At 40.6% G+C, this 25,003-nt stretch overlaps 3 protein-coding genes, 1 long non-coding RNA gene and 1 pseudogene across 6 annotated transcripts; 3 read left to right on the top strand and 2 right to left on the bottom strand.

The window, feature by feature from the left end:
• Nucleotides 1-3,460: 3,460 nt before the first annotated feature.
• Nucleotides 3,461-5,484, bottom strand: LOC104446058 (annotated as a pseudogene).
• A 6,268-nt stretch (nucleotides 5,485-11,752) lies between these two features.
• On the top strand, nucleotides 11,753-14,237 carry LOC104443885 (protein ABIL3). The gene is made up of 7 exons (XM_039317245.1): nucleotides 11,753-11,880; nucleotides 12,101-12,183; nucleotides 12,277-12,427; nucleotides 12,692-13,146; nucleotides 13,222-13,307; nucleotides 13,440-13,534; nucleotides 13,651-14,237. The coding sequence occupies exons 1-4, from the start codon at nucleotides 11,776-11,778 to the stop codon at nucleotides 12,824-12,826; spliced, it is 474 nt and encodes a 157-aa protein (XP_039173179.1). The 5' UTR covers nucleotides 11,753-11,775; the 3' UTR covers nucleotides 12,827-13,146; nucleotides 13,222-13,307; nucleotides 13,440-13,534; nucleotides 13,651-14,237.
• A 155-nt stretch (nucleotides 14,238-14,392) lies between these two features.
• Nucleotides 14,393-16,719, top strand: LOC104446135. The gene is given in 9 exon segments (XM_039317244.1): nucleotides 14,393-14,728; nucleotides 14,948-15,030; nucleotides 15,126-15,180; nucleotides 15,183-15,302; nucleotides 15,608-15,872; nucleotides 16,020-16,062; nucleotides 16,138-16,213; nucleotides 16,346-16,440; nucleotides 16,557-16,719. Coding segments are annotated over 9 exon segments (1,071 nt in total). The 5' UTR covers nucleotides 14,393-14,518; the 3' UTR covers nucleotides 16,681-16,719.
• A 12-nt stretch (nucleotides 16,720-16,731) lies between these two features.
• Nucleotides 16,732-20,463, bottom strand: LOC104446136. 3 transcript variants are annotated; one of them, XR_005553097.1, is made up of 5 exons: nucleotides 19,814-20,463; nucleotides 19,287-19,376; nucleotides 18,760-19,030; nucleotides 17,653-18,393; nucleotides 16,732-17,572 (listed from the first exon to the last, which is right to left on the bottom strand). It is a non-coding gene; the product is annotated as an uncharacterized LOC104446136 (long non-coding RNA). The 3 variants fall into 3 exon arrangements; XR_005553098.1 differs by having other exon boundaries at nucleotides 16,732-17,894; nucleotides 18,255-18,393; nucleotides 19,814-20,458; XR_005553096.1 differs by having other exon boundaries at nucleotides 16,757-18,393; nucleotides 19,814-20,458.
• On the top strand, nucleotides 20,399-24,223 carry LOC108959454 (putative disease resistance protein At1g50180). The gene is made up of 3 exons (XM_018873108.2): nucleotides 20,399-21,435; nucleotides 21,525-21,635; nucleotides 22,411-24,223. The coding sequence occupies exons 1-3, from the start codon at nucleotides 20,433-20,435 to the stop codon at nucleotides 23,973-23,975; spliced, it is 2,679 nt and encodes an 892-aa protein (XP_018728653.2). The 5' UTR covers nucleotides 20,399-20,432; the 3' UTR covers nucleotides 23,976-24,223.
• The last annotated feature ends 780 nt before the right edge of the window (nucleotides 24,224-25,003 follow it).

The following is a 25,003-nucleotide window of genomic DNA, read 5'->3' as shown; positions in this document are numbered from 1 at the left end:
GCTACGCCATTACTGCCGTGGTGTCCCGAGAACCGTGCGGTGTCTCACAATCCCTTCCTTTTGGCGTAACTCGGTAAAGTCCTTACCACGAGAACTCCATGCCATTATCGGTTCTCGCACTTGATTTGTTTACTTGACTCGCTTCTCAATCAATGCCTTAAAATTCTTGAACCGATCAAATACCTCGAGTTTGTGCTTTAGGAAGTACACCCATACCTTCCTTGAGTAATCGTCGATGAATGTTAGCATATATCGGCACCTCCTTTCGATGGAACCGGAGACGGTCCCCAAACATCTGAATGAATGTATTCGATCGGTTGCTTGGTCGAATGTAGAGCTGTACCGAATTTAACACGACGCTGCTTCCCGAAGATACGGTGTTCACACAGGTCCAGCTTTCCTGTCTTCTGACCTTTTAGCAACCCCTTCTCACTCAGCATTGTCATACCTGCCTCACTCATGTGTCCCAATCGCATGTGCCATAACCGAGTCAAATTTGAGTCGACTCACCCTCGATGAAACTGCAGCAACTCCGGTCACGGTTTCTCCCAAGAAATGATAGAGAGAATTCGCCTTCTTCCCTTTCATCACCGTCGGGGCACCTCGAGAGATCTTCAAAGACTCCACCTTCAGTGTGTATTTGCACCCGAGGTCATCGAGTGTTCCCAAAGAAATAAGGCTCTTCTTAAGCTTCGATACGTGCCTTACGTCTGTCAATGTCCGTTCTACGCCATCATGCATTCGGATCCGAACTGTTCCTATCCCCACAACCTCGCAGGCTGCATTATTCCCCAAAAGAACTCTACCACCATCTGCAGTCTGGTAGGTAGTGAACCAGTTCTTGTGAGGAGTCATGTGATAGGAACATCCAGAATCTAGCACCCATTCGTCTCCTGACGAACTCGTAGATACACATAGGACAGCCTCGGCATCACTGGTACTCTCCTCGGCAACATTCGCCACACTGTTTGTGGCATTTTGCCAAACGCCTTTATTTCTTAGCTTTGGACAATTTCTCCTTATGTGCCCCTCCTCGTGACATTCGAAGCACTTCACGCGACCTTTGATTTTCTATGTCGCGACTTCGACCTCGCTTTTGCTTTGGCTTCCCGTTCTTGGGCCTCCGATGTTGGTCTCTACCTCGAATCACTAATCCACGCGCTACATCTTGCGCTAGACTGTCATCACGCAACTTTCTCTGCCACTCCTTTGAAAACAGGGCAGATTTTACCTCTTCTGAGGTAATCGTAGTACGCCCCTGTAACAAGGAGTCGGTAAAGTGCTCCCATGACTCCGGTAGAGACGCCAACAACATCATGCCTTGTTCTTCATCATCTAAAATCTTGCCAACATTCTTCAAGTCCATCATGAGTTTATTAAACTCATCTAGGTGGGATCTAATGGACGTACCTTCAGTGTATCGGAACTGGAACATTCTCTTTAGCATATATAAGCGATTGTTTAAACCCTTCTTTACATAGAGGGCCTGGAGTTTTTCCCATAACGCTGCGGCATCCTCCTCCTCGGCCACCTCTATTAGCACTTCATCCGATAAGTTCAACAGGATGATGCTCTTGGCCTTCTCCATTAGCTCGTCCTTCTCGGCATCTCGCATTGTTTCGGGCAACTGAGCCTTGCCCTCCAACGCCTTGGCTAATCCTTGAGTTGTTAATAGCGCCTTCATCTTGACGCTCCACAACCCAAAGTTGTTCCTCCCGTTAAATTTCTCAACTTCTACTTTTGCTCCAGACATAATTGCAAAGTCTTAGCTCTGATACCAATTGTTGATAATCGGCGTCGCAGCGGAAGCGGATCGGATATTTTGCAATTATTTCGGGAGCTATAGAAATCGATCGAAATAAAACGAGGAACAATAAAAGGACAGGACACCAGAGATTAACGTGGTTCGGTCCGAAAGTCGGAACCTACGTCCACGGGGAGAGCCAGCAAATTAATCCACTATAAATCGGAGAATTACAGGATTACAATCACATATTCACTCAAGTATTTCCCAGCCCTACTATACACCCAATACCCACGGTGTTTAACAACTCAACTCACTGGACTCAACTCAGCACAAAAAAGACTCTCTGAGCTCTCTCGTCTCTCACACTCTCTCGAGCTTTTTCTTCTTGCTCTCTGCCGAGCTCTTTTCTTTCGCTCACTTTGCATCTTCGGACGTCTTCTCCTCATATAGAGAGAAGGGCAGAAAACAAGACAAAACAAATGAAAATAAATGGCCTCATTAAATGCAGCGCAGGCGCCCACAAGACAAGCCGCAATCGGCACCGAACGCCCACCATATTTGAAGGCATGCATGTGGATCGTGCATGTGCATGGGCACGCATTTAATGAGGCGGAAGAGATGAGGGATAATAGTCAGAAACGTGTGCCATTGATCCGTAAAAGAAGGTGGGCTGCAGTCTTCGAATTTCTTGTTTATGGAGAGAAGCAAGCGTATGACCATGATGCACTGACACACACGTAGAATAGCTTCTGCCATCTCTCTTTCTTTATTCTGCCATCCCTCTTTCTTTATCAATAAAAAGCAAGAGAAACCCACAAAAGAGAAACCGTGAAAGAGGGAATTCGGTGCCTACAATTGTTGACCAATTTTCTACGTGCATGGCCATGTGCATGCAGCAGGTGGTGGGTTCTTTATTTAATATAGAATATTGTTGATCCCTTCCTTTGCTTGCATGCTTGAAGAATAAAACCCCATGCAGCTTTTGGCTTCTTCCTTCTTCCCAACGCACGAAGAGATGGGATTAATGCCGGAACAAGAAAATTCGAAGACATAACAAAGTCTCCCTTGAACTTTGTTATTTGGCCAAACTTATGCGTATTAATCTAACAGGCTCAAACTTGAGACACAATATAACACCGAACAATGTAATGCCTTGTACCGTGAAGATAGTTATTGCGCTATTTTCATCCAAAAAAGATAATCCTCATGAGTCTGATACCCTTATAAGAAGCTTTAGCAGCATCACAAGCATTGAGGAAGGTGCATTGGTGGCTAGTGAAATCGGCAAGCATCATTCCCATGGCTTGCCTACTAGTGACACGTGATGAACGCATTTGTTTTCACCCACGTCGTTGTCATTGCCATTTTACAGAGTAATGTAAGGGGTATGTCATCAGTTGCATCAGATGAATAATCAAAAGGGGAAAAGATAAAATGAAACAGGTTTCTCTAGGATTAGTGCCCCACAGAGCTTTACTTATTTCTGGATTGTAGGTGATGACGCTGGATTTCGATTGCCATTTGTCACCATTAGCCAGAGTCATCGATTTCGACTTCTGTTTTCATTCCCAAATTGTCAAAGCACTAGTGATAGCGGGAACATGTTCCCGTCATCTCCTGAACAAACTCTCTGCTAAGCCAGAAGGAACGAGGAGACTGACTAGATTGGTGCTGCTATGTCATAGTAGAGAGTTTATTTGCAACCCGGGAAACTGCATCTAACCGACATTCATTCATCAATCACAGTACCGCAAGATACAAAAATGAAAAAGGATTCAAAAGCCATTGTAATCTCATGAGTACAGAAAAGATATACAAGTAAAATGTGGGTTTAAAACAGTACATCAAGTCGCTCTCTCCTTGTTCTCAAACAACCCTCTGTATGTAAATCATCATGGTAGGGGCAGATTGAATTCGTAGTTGAATGTCAGATCCAGATGCCCTCATTCCTTCATTTATAGCTCGAACATGATCTTTCAGTGACATTCTAGAGTTAATCAAATGAATTGTGCCAGCAGCCTACCAATAATCCCCGTAGGAGCACACCCCATCTTTGAAATGGCGAAAATGATTCATATCCTGAACGAGGATCTCTCTCTTTGTATACCGGGAAATGAATTTCGTCAAAGAGTGCCAGTCTTCACACAACCTTAAGTTCTTGGTAATCCATATCATCTCCCCTTAGCGCTGTCGATGAGTCCAAAGGCCACAGCTAGTTTTTCACTGTGCCCCAACAAAATGCGTTCCTTCTTACATCGAGACTGTGATGCACATTTCCAGTTTGTGGCACGTGGCCATCTTCCTTTATCTCCATCGACAACTTCAGCAATAAGGAATGAAGCTGCTCAATCTGTGGATTCAATTCATTGACTGAAGCAAAGGGATATATCCTCCTTTTGACTTCAATCCAACTGCAACCGGGGACCTTTTGCAGTCTCCAAGCTTCTAAAGTTCCTTCACTCTTCTCACCTCATCCCACATCTCGGCCTCCGTTTAGATGTTGGCTAGGAGAACATAATTCCCAGCATTTGTGGGTTCGAGCTCAAAAAACCTTGTGCTCGCTCTTTCTGCATGCTCAACATTGCAATGAATCCTGGACGATCCAAGGAGCGATCCCCAAACTTTAGGACCTAATTTAATCCGCATGTCTTCTATAATTTAGGCTGCTTCATGCAATCTATTTGCCCTGCCAAGAAGATCCGCCACACTCGGGAAAATCCTATGTTCCCTTACCATCAAGTCGAACGACATCTTCCCGTCCTCGAAAAACCCTGCATGACAGCAGGCTCCTTAAATACTGATGAAGGATATGGGACTTGGCAAGATTCCACTGATGATGATCTTGTTGGAAACCTGAATTGCCTTCTCTCCAAACCCACGAACCCCATAACTTGAGATCAAAGAATTCCAGGAAACTAAATCCCACTCATCCATCTTATCAAAAACTTGTTGTGCTCAGTCGAGCTCACCGCATCTTGCGTACATTGTCACCAGGGCACTAATGACCGGCAAGTCTGTAGATCTCTTCGCAGAACGTATCCGTGAATCAACCTACCCTGCTCTAATGCAGCAAGTGCAGCACAGGCTTGCAGCTCCCTGGCCATTGTCACAGAATTTGGAAGCAAATCATGGGTCTTAAGCATCATCTCCTGAAAAGTTTGAAAGCTTCAAAAGGCATCCCAAGCATAACAAGCAATCATAGCACAACAAGAAACTACATTCTGCTCAGGCATCTCACCAAACATGATTCCAGCACATTTCGCCCTCCCAAACCCGGCATACATGTCCACCAAAATAGTCATGATATGAACATAACCCATGTACCCATGCCGCAGAATATGGGCACGGTACTACCTTCCCTTTTACAAAGGCGAGAGGGCTCATGCCGAGGTTACGCATGCTTTCAACACATAGGTGTAAATGAACCTATCCGAAAGAATCCCGATCCGGTTCATCCTTCTGTACAAGTCAACGACCTCGTGTCCATGACCCGCCAAGGCGAGCGCCCTAAACAGCGCGTGCTAAACATAAATAGTTCTCTTGCGAGTTTTATCAAACACCCTCCGGGCATTCTCGATGGCGTCCACCTCGGAGTACATGTGGATGAGCTTGGTCGCCAGGGACGGGTCCTGGTCGAAGCCATTCTCCAGAAGATGGCGGTGCGCCAGGTGTGGTCGGGTTCTCGAGAGAGGACGCGAATCGCCCGCTTCAGTTCGCCCTTTTCGCGCCAATGTTGATTACATGGTTCTTATCGGCAGTGGCTGTGGAGGTGGAAACGGTGGGATTCGATGTTAAAAGAGCAAAGAGCCCGGTTTGGAGCTGCGAGTGGCTGTGCCCTTGAGGTGTTTGCTGAAAGGAGGAGGAGGAGGATGTCGAGCGGTTTGGGAAGACTGAACCGCATACATTACTCCACTGTGCAATTTGACCCTTAAGCTTTTGATATATATATATCAACTTAGCTTGCACAGTAGATTTACATTATTGTAGCAATTCATTGTCACTGCATAATCAGATTTGTTTGATGAGTCATATGATATGACTAGCATAATAGAATGACAAAAAGAGAAGGGACAACAATTTAAAGAAAGAGATGCCAATCAAAAGTCAATGATGAGGACATTAGAAGAGAAATACATGTGTGTGAATCTTGATTTAAAAGATAACAAAGATGATTCTTATTCCATCTAAATTGAGAATTATGAGTTCTCTATCAGACATTCACATAAAAGGTTTCAAATTCCATGGATAACAAGCATCATACTCTGGGGAATCTACCCTACAAGGACCCTTGGGCAAGATATTCCAAATACACTGTTCGCAATAATGCTAGTCCCTCTTCTCCTTGTATATATCAAACCTCTCAAATCGACCCGGTCATTAAAGGCTGCAAAAGAATAATGTGTCTTCGAAGAAATTGGGTGTGAATGAGAATGACCAGCTTTCCTTTATATCGTGGACTCCAAGATCGACGTCTTTGGATTTGCAATGAACTCTTAGAATAGCGCCATCCCCCAAACGGTTATTGATCAAAACAGTTGCCTCGCCATAGCAATTCCTGGACAGCTAGCTACAAATAAAAACCAAATGAATGTAAGTGTGGCTAATGTCTTCATCATCGTGGCTTACAGTGTTCGATATCAACATCTTAAAGCAATTTAAGGATGGAGAATGGAGCACGTTAGAGCTCACCAAATTGGCAAAGAACCATATTTCTTTCTTAATTTGACACAATTAATTGCGGAAATAATTCATATTTTTGTTTTTATCTACTCTGAGATAAGAATTGTCAAATAAGATAAGTTACAAATCAAGCTTTTGTTTGATAACAAAATCTTTCGCAAGGAAACCATTGCACAATTCCAGTTTGATTATGTAAAAAAAATTATCAAATAATCTTTAATAAATAAATTTCATGGTACGGACCAAACAAATTTAACTTGATGGTAGCTCTGAATATCTCTAGAATTATTTGTAAGTTCTACGCCAAATCCTTTGCAATTAGGGATCCAACTATCATTTTGCTAAAATAAAACCATTGTGCAATCTCGTTTTAATGTTGTGAAAAGAGAAATGCTTATGTGATAGTTCTTCGATCAACAGTTTGTTTTAAGTCATGAAAAAACAAATAACAAATAATTAAAAATTATTGCGTGATTGGGTACTTCAAGAATTTATGACTTACAACTTACTGTTATTCTCATAGTGGCCTAAAGGCTATTTTGCTTACAAAAGCTGTTGTGAAAAAAAAAAAAAAAATCTGGTCGGTCATTATGAAAAAAAATTCAAATGGTCCTTGTATGCCAAATCTTTTGCAATTAAGATTGATAAATTGTAATTGTCTTGTTTAAATGCCAAAAGGAAACGGTTGTATAATCTCATTTTGATTTTATAAAAAATTGATCCAATGATCCTTTTTAAATAACTTTTATGGTAGCTTTCAATATCTCTAGAATTATTTATAAGTTCTATGTCGAATCTTTTGCAATTAGAAATCTAGCAATCATTATGCTAAAGGAAACCGCCGCACCATCTCATTTTGATTTTGTGAAAAATTGATCAAATGATCCTTTTATGCCAAATCATTTGCAATGAGAGATTGATAAACAGTAATTGGCTTGCTTAAATGCTAAAAGGCAACCATTGCACAATCTCATTTTGATTTTGTGAAGAAATTGATCAAATGGTCTTTTTATGCCTAAACTTTTGCAATTAGAGATTGATCAATGGTAATTGGCTTGTTTAAATGCTAAAAGGAAACTATTGCACAATCTCATAAATGCTAAAAGGAAACTATTGCACAATCTCATGTTGATTTTGTAAAAAAATTGATCAAACGATCCAGAATAAATAGCTTTAATCATAGCTCTTAATATCTCTAGAATTTATTTGTGAGTTCTATGCCAAATCTTTTGCAATTAGGGATCTGGCTGTCATTTTGTTAAAGGGAAACCCTTGCACAATCTTATTTTGATTTTGTGGAAAAATTTATCGAATGATCCTTTTATGCCTATTCTTTTGCAATGAAGATTGATAACCGGTAATTGGCTTGTTTAAATGCCAAAAGGAAACCATTGCACAATCTCATTTTGATTTTGTGAAAAAATTGATCAAAATGATCATTTTATGCCAAATCTTTTGCAATTAGAGATTGATAAACAGTAATTGGCTTGTTTAAATGCTAAAAGGTAACCATTGCTCAGAACCATAAGTGGACCACATCTAATTTAAGCCTGAGGATGTCAGTTTCACAAGAAACAAAAGGCTATTCAAGTATTATAATGAACTGACAATTATGCCCTTTCTTATAAAAGTTTACAAAAAGAATTTTATGTTAATTTACATTGTATTGTATATTTAAAAGTTTTGTACTGAGTTAAATAAAATTCTAATTGAGAGTGGTGTAAAGTTCGAAAAAAAAAATCTGTAACAAGTTAAAAATGAGCATCATTCCAAGCAAATCCAAAGATGCTAATGAGAGCAAAAAAAAAAAAATAGACATTAATTATCACAAAGTTGTTTGCGTTTTCTCTCATTTAATTAAGCTATGCATGAGATATTATACTTGATTTTTAGCTGATCGTATTTGGCAATTCTTATCTAAAAGTAATAAAGAAGAAATGGCAAATCTCATGCAAGAGTAAAAAGGAAAGAATTTTAAAGGTAATATGGAAATTCTTATCCCAGACTATAAATGAAGGAAAGAAAAAAAGAGGTCATATAGCAATCCTTTTCCCATACCTGACGTCTGCCAAAAAGGAAAAAACAAAACTGATATCACAATTCTCCTCCCCAGAAAAGAAGAAGAAAAAATAAAAGGTAAAAGATGGTTGCGGCAAGCTGGCAAGATTCGATATGCTCCATTCTCCATCTTTAAATATCTGAATGACGATGATATTGGAGCAATGTAGTTAATCTCACGTGACAATTTTTATACCAGTGTAAAAACGAAAGAATATAAAAAATAAGATGGAACGGAAAATGTGATATGGAAATTCTTATCCCAAACTATAAAAGAAGGAAAAAAATAAAATAAAAGAGCTAATATCGCAATTCTTTTCCCATAGTGGCGTCTGCCACAAAGGAAACTTCGATAAATGGAAAAAAATAAGGAAATAATAATAATACTAATGTCGCAATTCCCGTCCCAAAGTAAAATGGAAGAAAAATAAAAGGTAATAGATCTGATACGCCCCATTCTTCATCTTTAAATAGCTTAATGGTTTTGATATCGAAGCAATTTACGCCACAATGAAGACATTAGATACGGTCATATTTATTTGCTCCCTATTTGTAACTGGATGTGTCGGAAAAAGCATTTGGAAAAAGACCTATGTCGAGATGAAGAGAATATGACGGATGGAATTACTGTGAGAGTTCATTGCAAATCGAAGCAGGACGATCTCAGATTCCCAACTTTTAGCTCAGTAGGGTTGAAGAAGTTGTCGCACCAGCAGCGGGCTTCTGCATACTCTTTGACTGTTGGTATTTGGAGGACACACGGCATAGAGACTTGTTTGTCCTTTCCGTTATTTATTCCTGAACTCTAGATGGAGCTCTGCATACATGTGGTTTCGCCTTCTACATTTGCTGCATAAAGCTTTCAGGACTGAGAAGGGATCGATATTTCTGGGGTTTGCAACTTCATAGAGTCTTGCATGATCCGTGATTTAGCTGGCAAAATCGTCGCTAAATGCTGTTACCTCTCTCTGTTTGATGTTCCTCCGACTGGGAAAGAACGAAGAAAGTCACCATTAATTTGCTCAATTAGTACTTATGACGGATCGGGGAAAGAGCAAGGAGGAGAGATTTAATGGGCGGGGATCCAACAATGGTTCTGCCTCTCTTTAAAATGATGGTGCGATGATGAATTGACTCTTTGCTGTTGGGTTGCGATAATCATGGTCGGATCTCATTATATCGTATGATGATGTAATGACCAAACGTCTGACAAGGAATTCCCAACCACTCATCTGTTTCCAATTTCTTAGACATTTTTGTCGTGTTTATTCCATTGTTTTCTAATTTATTGTTGCCTTTCTGTTGTTTCCCTGCAAGTAGGCCGCCCCACACATTTTGTTTCCATCTTATTATGTAGCCTTTGCTCGATCTCCTTGATGACGGTACTACAAAAATGTTAATGGATGCAAAAAATTTGCCACCTCACTTTTAATGGGATTTATGTGATCTATTGCAAAACCTCATTACTATGGTTGAATTTGCATGCGCAGGGGACGACCGGTGAATCCTTGAGACGTATATAGAAAATGTAGTACATAAGTTAGAGCTGGCCTATGTTAGATTAAATGTCAATTAGTTAGAGAATGGATTGTCGTAGACCCGCATCTTTGACTTCTTAAAAGAGTCCATTTATGATTGTCATTTTGCATAATCGAATCTGGAAAAAAAAAAATTATCTGGCGAGTGCAAGAGTTAGGACTGCGATAGATTGACCTTGTGTAGGCCGATGAATGAGATCAGTTCATCCTTGAGTTATACACCATGTTTGACAAACTTTGTTGAAGAATTAAACTGAATTCATCAGCGAGCAAATTAGATGGAACTCCCAGCGACTTTAATGGCAATACCATTATAAGTCACTAGCCCCTACATGATTTTTATGTGGGCAAATAGTAGCTTTTATTTTAAATGAATTGTGTCCCTTTTTTTATTATATTTTTTTTTTGTCTTAATGTAGTGGGGTTCAATTGATGAAAAGACTTGTGCTAACATCAAGCGACAACTGATGTGTGTTGGCTCTGTAGAGAATTGATTTATTGTGCAGTACCAAATGTCACACTCTGTAGAGAATTGATTTATTGTGCAGTACCAAATGTCACACCGACACAATATCTTTCACAAATAAAGAAGGTTAGTGTTTCCCCTTGTGTTACCCCAATCAAGATGAGATATTGCCCTCGATCCTTGCATGTAATCGTAACACTTCTTACGTGTTATGCCTTGCGTAGATACGGGGATGATATAACTCGTAAGCCAAATAAATGGGAGCGGTGATTGGATCGATGAGAATCTACCTTTTATGTCTGATATGTAAAAGTTTAAATTATTTGACGGAAGAAAATGCTCGTACACGAAGCTTATAGGCAAAAACAGTGACTAAGAATTATTGGGATTTTACTGTTATTAGATGTTTAGCTTTGCTGGTAGATGTGCACTACTTTCAGGACTTATTCCCAACAGACTCAGTGCCTCTCTTGTCCTTGTTACTACAGTGTAGCCTTCATCATATGCCAATTATCACTCTCCCCCATAGGGACACTCAAACAAGCTTGTGACAAAAGTAAGAGGCACAAATTGCACAAACAATTATCTATAGCCCATCTTCAGCAAGAGTCATCACTGCCTCACTATGAAACTTGGCGGTGACACATCTTTGCAATATGATCTTTCTGCCCTCTCTCCCTCTCTCAATATTTAAGGTGAAGATCACTAATTCTGATGTGGCCTTTCGGATATCTTTCTTTTTTATCCTTATCGAGGAATGTTAGTGAGCTGAAACTAGGCTTGGGACTGTATTGTTGTAGATGAAAGGGAAAAGAGCAGGTAATGTCAGCTTCATATTCGTTGCATGTGCTTTTTGCTCTTCTACTGATAAGTTTTCTCTAGTTCTTTTTGGACTTGCGATTCTGCAATGTTTTCCGTGATCCGTGAATTGACAAAACAAGAAGAAAAGTTTGCCTAAGCTGGCAAGAACTATTGTCTTCAGCAAAAGAAGAACTCCGTGAGCATTGCAATATCTCAGGATCTTAGCCTTGGCTTTGTTGGAAGGAAATGGTTGAGATAAGAATAGGGAAGAACATCAAGAAGAAGAAAATACGTTTTCATAATTTGGCAGGACAGTGAAAGAGAATAGTGAAGGAAAATTTTCTCTTGGTTAGAAGGAAAATTAGAACTAGGACAAGACAATGTCTTGGAAATGGATAATGACAATCAGTGCTCGAGGATGTGAATTTGAATCTGATTGCCTCATCTTTATTGTAACAGGTGAAAACACTCTAAACTTTGGAACGATGGATGCTTCCCAATTGCCTTCTTCAGTTTCCGCCCCTCAGGAAGCTTCACATTATGATGAGCTCTCCATGAAACAGAGTTTCAACTTTTCAGATAGCCTGAAGGTACTTTGTATATATGGGTTTACCTTAAAATTCGATAGATGTTTCCTTATGTTCACATTTATCCATTTTTATATTTGTCTGTGTTCATGAACAAGTTATTTTTCTCTACTTTTTCGCCTATTAGATCAAATTCCTCACGATCTAGTTTACATTCAAATTTCAAGGTGAAAAGGTTTGGATCTGCCTTTGCCCGCTAATTGTAGCCTTTTTCACTAATCAGGACTTGAAGCATCTTAGAAAGCAGTTATACTCGGCAGCTGATTATTTTGAATTGTCTTACAACAGACACGATCGGAAACAAATGTGAGATAGATGGGGTTTCACTTCATTGTCATGTACTGGGTTGAGCGTTTTTTTCCCATTGCACATTTGTTAATTACCTTGACAAAATTGCAGAGTGGTGAACACATTGAAGGATTATGTGACGAGAGCTTTCATAAACACTGTGGATCACTTGGGCTTCATGACTTATAAAGTCAACTGTCTCTTGGATGACAAGATTGAGGAGGCATCTGCAATTGAGCTCAGATTCTCTTGTGTTCGACAGGTGTGCTATATAAGGGCTCGCATACCCTCTGAATTGCCATGTGTAGGGTCTAACAAATTGCAACTCACCAGGAAGCATTAAGTTTCTGAAAATTTGAAATTACTCTAGATAACTCCATGTCGTGCTGGAGTATATCACATTGTAATGGAAGAGCAAAAGATATTTTAAATAGTAGAACCTATCCTGCTTCAATGATAATATGGAATAATGCATAGAGAACAACAAATAATGGATTTGATTTTCAACCCTGTCTATTTGTTTTAGAGACTACGAATGTGTGAGATGTTCATAGACCATGGAGGCCTTTCTCAGCAGTCACTAGCAATAAGAACTCCGAAGCACCACATACAATATATCTTACCAGGCACGCTTCCATTGACAAGATTTGTCGTTGGTTAATTAAGACCAAAAGTTTGCAGTTGGCTTATGCTTAAGAAATTTCTTTCAGTTTCAAAATCTAAAGATGGTGGAGATAGCAAGAATCTGCGATACCGCAAGATAAATGTAGTAAATGGCGAAATGCCTGCAGGTAATGTATGACTCTTTTTCTAGTCTAGCTGCCACTATGCACATCGCACGGAACAAGATTGGACTACTAGATATTAAGAGTTCACGAGTCACAGAATGATATCAAATGCTACTATTGACGTACTCATAGCTTTTTTTCTTTCCGAAGACATACATTCAAGAAATATAGAGACTCCTGCATCATTTGCCAGGTAACTTTTGATAGAATATGTGCTAATCATCCTAGCTTCGTAAACAACCGATGCTGACAGTGGAACCTGATTCAGGAGACTACGTTCGGCAACACAATTTCCACAATCCTCCCCAGCCGGCACCTTTAAATTCACAAATACTTCATCCAACAAAAAAGCAGGTCAGCACACTTGACTCGAATTATTCGGATTGCCATACCTAGCATTTACATCAAGTTTTCATACCCTATGATTGTATCATATGTCGTGTGGTTGGACAAGCTCCTAATGCAAGCTGTACTTTTCCTAACCAGAAAAACGTGCCTCCCCATTTCAATTTCAACTCACACGTACGAGTTCTCTTGTCGATAGAACTGCATCTCCAGACCCTTCTAATCCCATAAGACAAGTAAGCATCAATGAACTTCAGTGCGGCTTAGCTTTTAAGCTTTACTTTTTTTGGACTTGTCTTGCGGACATGATCTCTTATGACTGATTCTCTTGTATGCTCACATGAACATCCAGTACCCATCCAAACCCCGAAGATCCACTTCAATGTCTACTCATGTTGAGAGGAACAGAAGATCTGGTATTGAGCTGCGTTCCAGCAAAAACAAACATCTCTTCAAGGCCTTGCTTAGCATGCGGAAGTCGAGAAAGGACAGCAAGTCGTATAAGTTCTTGGATGAGAACTAAGAACAGGGATAAAGGAAACTGGATAGACCCATATCTTAGTTTCTTTGCATCATAAGTGTACCTTGATATGTTGAAGATCACTGGGAATACATTGATTTTGTCGTCTATCTAAAAACATTTCGGATCAGAGAGCTGCAAATGAAACTTGGTGGTGACACGTCTCTGCAAGATGTTTTTTCTGCCCTCTCCCCCTCTCAATATTAAGGTGAAGATCACTAATTCTGGTTATAGCCATCTGGATATCTTTCTTTTCTTTTCTTTTCCTTAACGAGGAATGTTAGTGAGCGGAAACAAGGCTTGGGATTGTGTTGTAGATAAAAAGGGAAAAGAGCAGGTAATGTCAGCTTCATATTCGTTGCCTACGCTTTTTACTCTCCTGTTGAGAATTTTTCTCTTGTTCTTTTTGGACTTGCGGTTTGGCAATGCTCTATATGATCTGTGAATTGACGAAACAAAAAGAAAAGTTCGCTTACGTTGGCAAGAATTGTTGTCATCGGCACATGAAGAACTCTGTGAGCATTGCAATATCTCAGGATTGTACCCTCGGCTTTGTTGGAAGGAAATAGTTGAGATAAGAATAGGTGAAGAACATCAATTTGAAGAAAATACGTTTGCATAATTCGGCTGGACGATGAAAGAGATTAGTGAAGGAAAATGTTCTCTTGGTTAGAAGGAAAATTAGAACTAGGACAAGACAATGTCTTGGAAATGGACAATGACAGTCAGTGCCCGAGGATGTGAATTTGAATCTGATTACCTCTTCTTCATCGTAATAGGTGAAAATACTCTAAACTTTGGTATGATGGATGCTTTCCAGTTGCCTTCTTCAGTTTCTGCTACTCAGGCAGCTTCACATAATGATGAGCTCCACATGAAATAGAATTTCAACTTTTCGGATAGCTTGAAGGTACTTTACATTGATGGGTTTAGCTTAAAATCTGATTGATGTTTCTTTATGTTCAAATTTATCCATTTTCATATTTGTCTTAGCTTATGAACAAGTTACTTTTCTCTACTTTTTGGCCTATTAGATAAAATTCCTCATAATCTAGTCTACGTTCGAATTTCAAGGTGAAAAGGTTTGGATTTGTCTTGCATGCTAATTGAAGCCTTTTTCACTGATCAGGACTTGAAGGATCTTAGAAAGTAGTTATACTCAGCAGCTGATTATTTTGAATTGTCTTACAACAGACATGATCAGAAACAAATGTGAGACATATAGGTTTTCACTTCATTGTCGTGTACTGGATGAGCATTTTTTTTTCCTGTTGCACATTTATTAAATGACCTAGACAAAATTGTAGAGTGGTGAACACATTGAAAGATTATGCGACGAAAGCTTTCATAAATGAGCCTCAAAAAAAGCTTTCATAAACACCGTGGATCACTTGGGAACCATGGCTTATAAGGTCAACTGTCTCTTGGATGACAAGATTGAGGAGGCATTTGCAATTGAGCTGAGATTGTCTTGTGCTCGACAGGTGTGCTATATAATTAGGCTGTCCTTTTTCTTATAGCATTAAGGATGGGAAGGGCTTCCATACCCTCTGACTTGCCATGTGCAGGGTCTAACAAATTGCAACTCAGCAGGAAGAATTAAGTTTTTGAAAATCTGAAATTACTCCAGATAAACTCCATGTCGTTGCCGGCTGGATTATATCACATTGTAATAGAAGAGCAAAATATATTTTAAACAGCGTAACAAATTCTGCTTCAATGATAAGTACCATTGACTTTTTTCTCACAGATAATGAATATAATTTTCAAACCTGCTTATGTGTTCTAGAGACTACGAATGTGTGAGATGTTCATAGACCATGGAGGCCTTTCTCAGCAGTCACTAGCAATAAGAATTCCGAAGCACCACATGCGATATATCTTACCAGGCATGCTTCCGTTCACAAGATTTGTCGTTGGTTTATTAAGACCAAAAGTTTGGAGTTGGCTCATGCTTAAGAACTTTCTTTCAGTTTCAAAAGCTAAAGATGGTGGAGATAGCAAGGATCTGCTATATTGCATGACAAATGCAGTATATGGCGAAATGTCTGCAGGTAATGTATGACTCTTTTTCTAGTCTAGCTACCACTATGCACATTGCACAGAACAAGATTGGACTAATAGATGTTAAAAGTTCACGAGTCACAGAATAATATCAATTGCTACTAATGACGTACTAAAAGCTTTTTTTCTTTCCGAAGGCATATATCCGAGAAATATAGAGACTCCTGTATCATTTGCCAGGTAACTTTTGATAGAATATGTGCTAATCATCCTAACTTCGAAAAGACCTGATACTGACAGTGGAGCCTAATGCAGGAGACCGCGTTCGGCAACACAGTTTCCACAATCCTCCCTTGCCGGCACCTTAGTACTTCATCCAACAAAAAAGCAGGTCAGCACACTTGACCTGAATGCTCCAGATTGCCATACATAGCATTTACGTCATGTTTTCATACCCTGTGATTGTATCATATGTCGCGTAGTCAAACAAGCTCCTAATGCTAGACGCACTTTTCCTAACCAGAAAAACGTGCCTCCCCATTTCAATTTCAACTCACACGTTTGGGTTCTCTTGTCGATAGATCTACATCTCCAAACCCTTCTAATGCCAAAAGACAAGTAAGCATCAATAAACTTCAGCGCAGCTTAGCTTTTAAGCTTTACTTTTTTTGGACTTGTCTTGTGGACATGATCTCTTATGACCAATTCTCTTATATGCCCACTTGAACATCTAGTTTCCATTGGAACTCCGAAGATCCACTTCAATGCCTACTCATGTTGAGAGGTACAGAAGAACTGATATTGAGCTATTTTCCAGCAAAAACAAACATCTCTTCAAGGCCTTGCTTAGCATGCTGAAGTCAAGAAAGGACAGCAAGTTATACAAGTTCTTGGACGAGAACTAAGAAGAACAGGGGATAAAGGAAACTGGATAGACCCATATCTCAGTTTCTTTGCATCATAAGCGTACCTCAATATGTAGAAGATCACTGGAAATACATTGATTATGTTATTTAACTAAAAACGTTTCAGATCAGAGAGCTGCAAATGAACTCGGCACTAGAACACTCAACATAAAAACAATAGCTCAACCGTACAGATTTCATGTGTGATAGGCATGAGACTCTTGCGCACTCCATCCAGACTCTTGAGAGTAGCAATATAGTTGATTAAGCAATGGACATGGTTCAAAATCCAAGATCAAAACTAGGACACTCAGCCTTCACTTTCAGTGGATCCCTATCTCCTTCAGGGTTATACTTTCATCATTAGCATTGCCGTGAAAACTGCGTGAAAGAGATGCTTCAGAAACAAGATTGCTGCTGCAGCATTTGGGGTCAGCTTGTTCATAAGAAGGCTGCAAACGTTAATTGCAGCAGATGTACAAGCTAGTCATACAAAGCTCAGTGAAATTGAGAATTCAGCAGGTCCTCATGCATCTAGTCTGATAATTCCCTACAAGCAGTTGCTATCTGCTGCTAATTTTAATTCAGCTTGTCTGGTAGTTCGGACCAAAAAGTTTCGACAAACATCAAAACTCATTAAGTTCTAATGGAATTTCAAGATGCTTAGAGTCACAACCTTGCCATAGACGGGTCAAAATAGAGCTCAAAGAATTGATTACTGTAAACAGAGGAGGACAAGTAACTATGAAATACCCATGAGTTGCCAATTGCATATTGCAATGCCCTCCGTATTGTGAGACTCATTGAAATGAGAGGCTGAGTCTGATGATCTTCCACAATGTCAGCTGAGAAAACTTATATTGTGAGAAAGCTAACACTAACATTCAAAGAATGCTGAAGGTAGTGAAATCACACTAAAACCAACCTTTAGACTTCATGAGATCAGGTAACTTTTCATTGTCCGTAGTAACGGTTAGATTTCCAGTGTCCACATCCTCACTGAAGCTAGTTCAGCAGCTGGCGCTCTGTCTTTGAGTACCATCATAAAACTTCTCTGAATGCTGAAGCTCCTTCAATAGTGAAGCAAAAGTTGCCTCCTTTCATATGAATTTTCGGCAATGGTAACTTGATCTAATGGTTTTCAGAGGACAGATAATATTTGATAGGCTGCATCAAGTGGATTACATGATATCATTTGCAAGCTGGAGTAAGTAACACAACATAGGTTCCTCCAATCAACATGAGAGTTAACTTTGAAGGAAATGCAAAGTAAAGTGAGTGATGCATCGGAATCAATAAAACCAATCCCAAGCTTAATTGCATGACAATCTCTTTCCAGAGCAGGTCCATGGAACAACCTATCCATTTTGCAGTCTTTACAAAGCTTACTGTAAATTACTTGATGCACCTAAATAAGATAAATTTATTTTTATTGTGCCTAAATCCAACTTCACGTGCGAAAGATAGTAACATCAAAAGGTCCGAAGACAATCCTCATAAAGAGAAATTTCTCCATAGAGTAATCACCATCGCATAGAGGCTTGGTCTAGGGAACTCTCCTGATGCGATCTGTGCTTTTTCATGCTAGATATTCCACTGTTTGAAACTGAATCTCTCGCTGGATGAACCTTCCCTGAAGTTTTGTCTGCATGTTTATGCCAGAGTACTGTAATATCCAAAGATAAAGAGTTAGGCATCAAATAACTGAGGCACATAGAATTAATATTTATGGAAGAAAGAATTAGATGCCCCAATTCTGAATCATCTTGAGGTGACCATATCGGGTGTATAACACCCCTCATATAAGTGCCCCTCCTTGGTTAGGGAGTTAGCAACTCGCTCTTAACATGTTCTTTCAACATATTCATTTACAAGTCTATCTTAATACCCAAAGAGCCACTTAAATAACCGCTGCAGTCCTTCACTAGGACATAGCTAGACAAACAGGATGCATCAAGGAAAACTACAAGTGAATACAATAAATTTATTGAAACATCTGAATAGCATTGGATAAATCGATAACGCTGCAAACCTCCTTGGATTGGTTGATTGATCAAATTTAGCACCATCCACCTGCCCATGGCCTGTCTTCATTTCTCCAGCAGCGAGAAATGGTTCATGATCATTCAAACCTATCAGCACCCTTTCTTTTACTACATGCTCCCCCATATCAACCAAGCGAGAATCAAATACCAGCAATTTTTCAGTTCCCAACACTTCATCTTTCCTGAGAAATTTATTCACCAAGACTTTCCTGCTAGGTCGCGGGTCCAGTCCATGACACTAGCATCATACAGCGTGACCTGAATGATCCAAGGGGAAGAAAACAATGAGCATAAAAGTAATTCCAGGACCTATAAATAAGGGGTGCAAAAGGCTTTTTAACTTCTTTGGGTAGTGAAATGCACTTGAATTAGTGTGATACTTGGGCATATAATGAACCACTATCCAAAAAACAGGAGTGATTCATGTTGGATCAGAAAAAAAAGCAGCCAGCCCAGTTCAATGAAAAACAGCGGCTTAAGGATGAAAATGTCCTTGAAAGTGCTTCGGAATGACCTGCCTCCCTAGGAATCTGCGAACTTCAAGCTGCAAAAGACCATTATGGTATTTCTTGGTCTTTTGAGTTACTTGTGTCGTGTACAAAACCTGCCATTCGACATGACAGCAAAATGTCAATCTCCAAGTAGGACATGCTCAGTTAAACTAACGCAGAACAGTGGGAGAACATGGCCCACAAAAGAACATCACATGCTCAGGCATGTCGAATATGGCTGAAGAATAGAAATGGACCCGTCAATGATTTCATTATTTCAGTAACCTCAAGCTAAAAGGAGGCAGTGAATACGCAGCAATATCGAGAACGTAACTGGCTACTTAATATGGAGAGCATAACGACCAAAAGCGCAGAACAGAGCAATCCACAGTGACAGACAAAAACGGTAACGGATCGATTGGCACTGCAGTTTTGACAAAGACAAGTCAATCAAACCGAATCAACCGAAGGTAACTAAATTTGCCGATCGAGTTGAACAGGACATGAACGGCAGAGGAGATCAGTAGTGAGAGAGTGAGAGGGAACGCACCTTGGCCGTGGAGGAGTGGAGAGAGAGGAAGCCGTCGCGGTAGACCTTGCGCTTTCTGCTTGAGGTGCTTCGTGAAGGTAACTGTTCCATTTCGTGGGAGCCTCATCCATGGCGGCGGTTTCTGCATTTGGGGAGGATGAAGAAGAAGAAGATCTTCTAGGGATTTCGAGAGCTGCAAGTAATTGCTGCGAGATACCGCTTCAACAAGAAAGCATCGTATTCGGGAATGCTGGTCAAGCAGATTCACGATTCGTCCTTCAAACAAGAAAGCATCATCATAACCCTTTCCGAGAAATTTAATCACATTCAGTTGGGGTTGATTCTCTTGCGTCTGTGACTATAGGGACAAAGCATTTCTTATACCTGCGGCGTGAATATATGCCTGTAAACTTCCCCGTTACCTCATTCTTTTCTTCTTCGGGCGATTTACTTGTATCGGCGGATATAGATTGGGTATAGTCAATGCAGCAAGCAACTTTCTAAGTACTTATTCCTTTTCTCTCTTCTACGCAACTCACAGGCCTATATGTTCAGAGCTCGTTAACGCATCAGAAGCGAATTCTCAAAGTCATTCTCTGTCATAATCTCCACCGATCGTAGTCTAAGTAGTGCAATACCAATGGCCGAGTCTGTTGTTTCATCCGTGGGGCAGACAATAGGAAAGCTGCCCGTCGACGAGGCCAAATTCTTGAGGGGCGTGGAGGACAAGGTCGAGGACCTACAAAAGGAGCTGGTCCAGGGCTTGCTGAGGGATGCGGATGCGAGACGAGAGCACAGCGAAGCTGTTGGCGAATTGGTCGCGCAACTCCGAGACTTCGCCTATGATGCCGAGGACCTCATCGAGAGATACATCCTCAGAGCCACGCCGAAGGAGGGACAATACATCACCAGAGCGTGTGCTTGGCTCGTGGCGAAGTGCACGTGCGGGCAGGTTCATGTGGTGGGGACAGAGATTGAGGACTTAAAATCCAGCATCTCCAATCTTAGAACGAGCATGCTGGCTTTTGGCACACAACCTGCGAATGAGGGCGACCACGAAAGGGGGAGATATTTGACGTGGAAACGTACTTATTCCCATTTCGAGGAGGATTTTGTTGGGAGGGAAGATAGTATCGAAGAGTTGGTGGAAAAGCTGTTGAAGGATGGAAAACAGTATAGAGTTATTTCTATATGGGGAATGGGTGGTGTGGGTAAAACCTCACTCGCTAGGAAAGTCCTTGCTCAGGATGAAGTGAAGAAAAATTTCACTAGTTTCGCTTGGGCTTGCGTATCTCAAGAATACGACGTGAAAGATATTTTGGTGGGAATTCTCATTAAATTGATCCCTGATCAAAATGAGAATATTAAGAAGATGATAAGTCGGGAATTGTTTGAAAAAGTACACGAGACCCTGAAAGAAAAGAGTTGTATCGTGGTTCTTGATGATATTTGGACCAAAGAGGCATGGGATAGTCTTCGGGTTGCATTCCGGGTTGAGAACACAAAAAGCAAGCTATTGATAACGACCCGGAATAGAGATGTAGCTAAGTATATCAATCCTCAAGGGATCCATGAACTTCAATGCTTATCGGACCGAGAGAGCTGGGATCTATTAAAGAAGAGGGCGTTTCCTGAAACAAAAGGTGGGAATTCTCTAATGTTATTATCCCAACATCTAGATATTATATTGCCTGTTTGATTCTGATTTATGGTGCTTCGATTATTATTGCAGGATTAGTTGTTGAAATTTCTTCTCATGGACCCAGAGTTGGTCAAGATACTATTGCAGGCCAAGCTATAGAAGATATCACAAAACAATCAGAGATAGAGGGACAAATACCAGGTACCTCGTTGCTCAATTTGTCCTTTCGGAAACTTAAGCCTTTATGAATAGATAGTTACAATGGATTCAAATGATTGAAATATCGACTATTAGGCACCATAATTTCAATATTTGGGGAATCATATGCCCTTTTTGTTTCTTAATAGCTAACAATTATACCACTAAACCAAGATCCAAAACTGTGTTCCTTCTTTCCTCTAATGAGGTTAAAAATCAAAGAGGCTTTTATAAGGCCAACATAATAAGCAATTTTGATCGGATTCATGAAATAATGCGAAGCCTGGCTATGTTACTTCTTCCATAGGCTTCATCTCAAGTCCACCATTTTTGCATTTGTGAATAGTTGGCTTAACCATAAAAGGAAACAAAGATTTCATTAGAATTTGTGCGAGAGATTAGTTGTGCATTTGAGTGATGGGAGATCACACTCGAGTTGTCCTTGTGTTGCTTTCATATTTCTTCGTCAGGTAGGTTTATTGTTGCTTTATATTTGCATGAGTCAAGTAATTCAAGCCACGGATAATAGAGACGATACATTCCATTTTGTTAATTTAGACTTCTTGATCTTCCAGGCATAGATGGAGGCATATATAGGAGCTTTGTTATGGTCCCTATTTTCCCCTTACAAAAGCATAAATGAATAACAAATTATAAAGAATTATAGCATCTCACTTATACTTCTAAAAGCACATATTCATCCTTGAAGTAATCTTCTTATTACAATTGCATCTTCCTATGATTGTTGAGTTGCAATTGGTTGCTTGATATTGTGTAGAAATCACTGAAGACATGAAGAAGTTAGCACATGAACTCCTTAAGAAGTGTGTAGGATTGCCCTTGGCTATCATTGTGCTTGGTGGACTGCTCGCTGTCAACAATTGGAACACGATTCATGAAAAGATAAATTTGCATTTTAGGGATAAATTTGATGTATCAAAAGTGTTAGCCTTAAGCTATCACAACTTACCATGGCATCTAAAGCCATGCTTCCTCTATTTGGCTAGCTTTCCTAAGAATGCAGAAATCCTTGCGACGGAAGTTCTTTACATGTGGATTGCTGAAGGCTTTGTGTCGGGGGATGCATATGACAAAGAGAGAAAAAAATCAGTGGAAGAGGTAGCAGAGCAATATTTAATAGAGTTGGTTAACAGGGGAATGGTTCAAGTACGATTCAATTTAAGTGGAAAGATCAAAAGCTTCCACCTCCACGACTTGATGCGAGACTTATGCATCTCCAAGGCTCTAGAAGAGAGTTTTCTAAGCATTCTTAACATTCAACAGGACAATGAGACGGAGAATTGTTCTGCTTCAATGGCAATAAAAGTCGAGTCAAGTTGCAAAATACGAAGGCTTTCTCTTAATAAAAATATGATTTCAAGCTTGGAAGCATCAGGAAGCACTCTGGTCCACCTTCGAACTCTCATGTCCTTCGCAGGTGTCATATGGGAGAGGAAGCAATTTCAACTTATTTTCAACCACTGTACGTTTCTCAGAGTTCTGAAACTAGAGAACCTTCATGTGACGAGAAGCTTACCTAAACCAGTGGGAGACCTAGTTCATTTAAGATTCTTAAGTTTAGCAGGTGGTCGGTTTAACAGCTTGCCGCAATCTATGGGGAACCTTGTATGTATGGAATTCTTGGACTTGGGTGTACATACTACGGTTTCCATGCCAAATGTGTTGAGGAAGATGAGAAGGTTGAGGCATCTCCGTCTTCCTTACCAATTTGACGTCGATGAGAGATTCCATTGGGGCCGGAAGAAGCTGCAGTTGAGCACTTTAAAGAACCTACGGACAATAAGAAACTTTAGTTCAAATAAATGTGAGGTGCAAGATGTACGCAAGCTTACCAATCTGCAAAAATTGACTGTCTTTGATAGGTATCATCCTATCGAGCTGGAGATATTTCTGCAACTTGCTGAATTCAATTTGAAACACCTTCGAATCTCGTCTTTTTATCTTGGACGGTATGATCATTTATGGACTGAAGGTGAATTAAGTAAAATGTCAAACTATCCCTATTCTTGTAAGCTATTTATTTTTGGAAAAATAGAGAAGTTGCCAGAACATAAGAGTTTACCCCAGCAATTGAGGAAGCTGGTCTTACTATATTCTCTACTCGAAAAAGATCCGGTGCCAATATTGGAGAAATTGCCTCACTTGGTTTTTCTCATGTTGTACCGCACTTTCACGGGAAAGGCAATGGTTTGCTCTGCAGGAGGCTTTCCTCAACTCAAGCATTTACTTTTTGGTGAATTATATGATTTGGAAGAGTGGAGGGCTGCTGAAGGAGCCGTGCCTCATCTTTCTCGATTAGGGATCTCCAGTTGTCCCAAATGAGGGTGGTACCTTCACATGTCTTTACATATGACGGTACGGACGATATATGGAAGGAGCTCAATAAGTTAAACGCTGCAAGATAGGAATAATGATGTGGGGTGGCCAAGGGTGGCCCCAGCTGTCCGGCGAGAGAGGAGGGAGGGAGGGGCGCGTGAGCTTGTAGGCTGTTAGGGGGGTGGGCCCTCCAGAATAAATATCTAATCTCGTATATTATGAGTGAAAATAGAGAGTATTACTGTATTATGGCATTCCTTGACTAATTAGGTGCGTTTGTTTGCGTTTCGTTTTAAAAATTGTTCCAAGGAACGAGAAATAGAAAAAAGTGTTTACGTTAGGAACAATTTTTGAACAAAACAACGCGTTTAGTAAACTTGTTCTAGAATAAAAAATAAACGAAACATGTTTGGTAAATTTAGATAATTTTTTTATTTCTTTTTATTTTTTTTATTTTTCTTTTTTTCCTTTTTTTTTCTTTTTTTCTTTTTCATTTTTTTTTTTTTTTTTTGGCCGGCCGCGCTCGCCTTGGCGACCGGCCACGGCGAGGCCGAGCTCGCCTGAATCGGCGGGCGGCGCGGCCTCGCAAGACCACTGCCGGCGAGGCCGAGGCTCGCCGGCCGGGCGAGCCTCGGCCACGGGATCTGGGCGAGATCGAGGTCGCCAGGGCCGCGCGAGGTCGGCCTCGCCATGGCCGGGCGAGCTCGAGCTCGCCCAGATCCGGCGAGGCCGACCTCGCCCGGGGCCGGCGAGCCTCGGCCTCGCCGAGCCACCACTGGCCGACCTAGCGGTGGCTCGGAGGCCGAGGCTCGCCCGCCGGGCGAGGCTCGGCTCGGGGCCTGGCGAGCCTCGCCGTGGTTGGGCGAGGCCGCCGCCCTCGTCGGCGATCGCCGGCCATGGCCGAGGCCGCCCCCTCGTCGACCATGGCCGAGGCCGCGACCGCCAAAAGAAAAAAACAAGAAAAGAAAATAAAAAAAAAAAAAAAATAAGTGTTTACAAAGTGTTTGAAACAAAGAAACACAAATTTTGTGTTT

The sequence above is a fragment of the Eucalyptus grandis genome, chromosome 7 (assembly GCF_016545825.1).
Source record: "Eucalyptus grandis isolate ANBG69807.140 chromosome 7, ASM1654582v1, whole genome shotgun sequence".
Lineage (NCBI taxonomy): Eukaryota > Viridiplantae > Streptophyta > Magnoliopsida > Myrtales > Myrtaceae > Eucalyptus > Eucalyptus grandis.
Note: the sequence above shows the minus strand (reverse complement) of the source record. Positions and strands in the feature narration are given on the sequence as shown.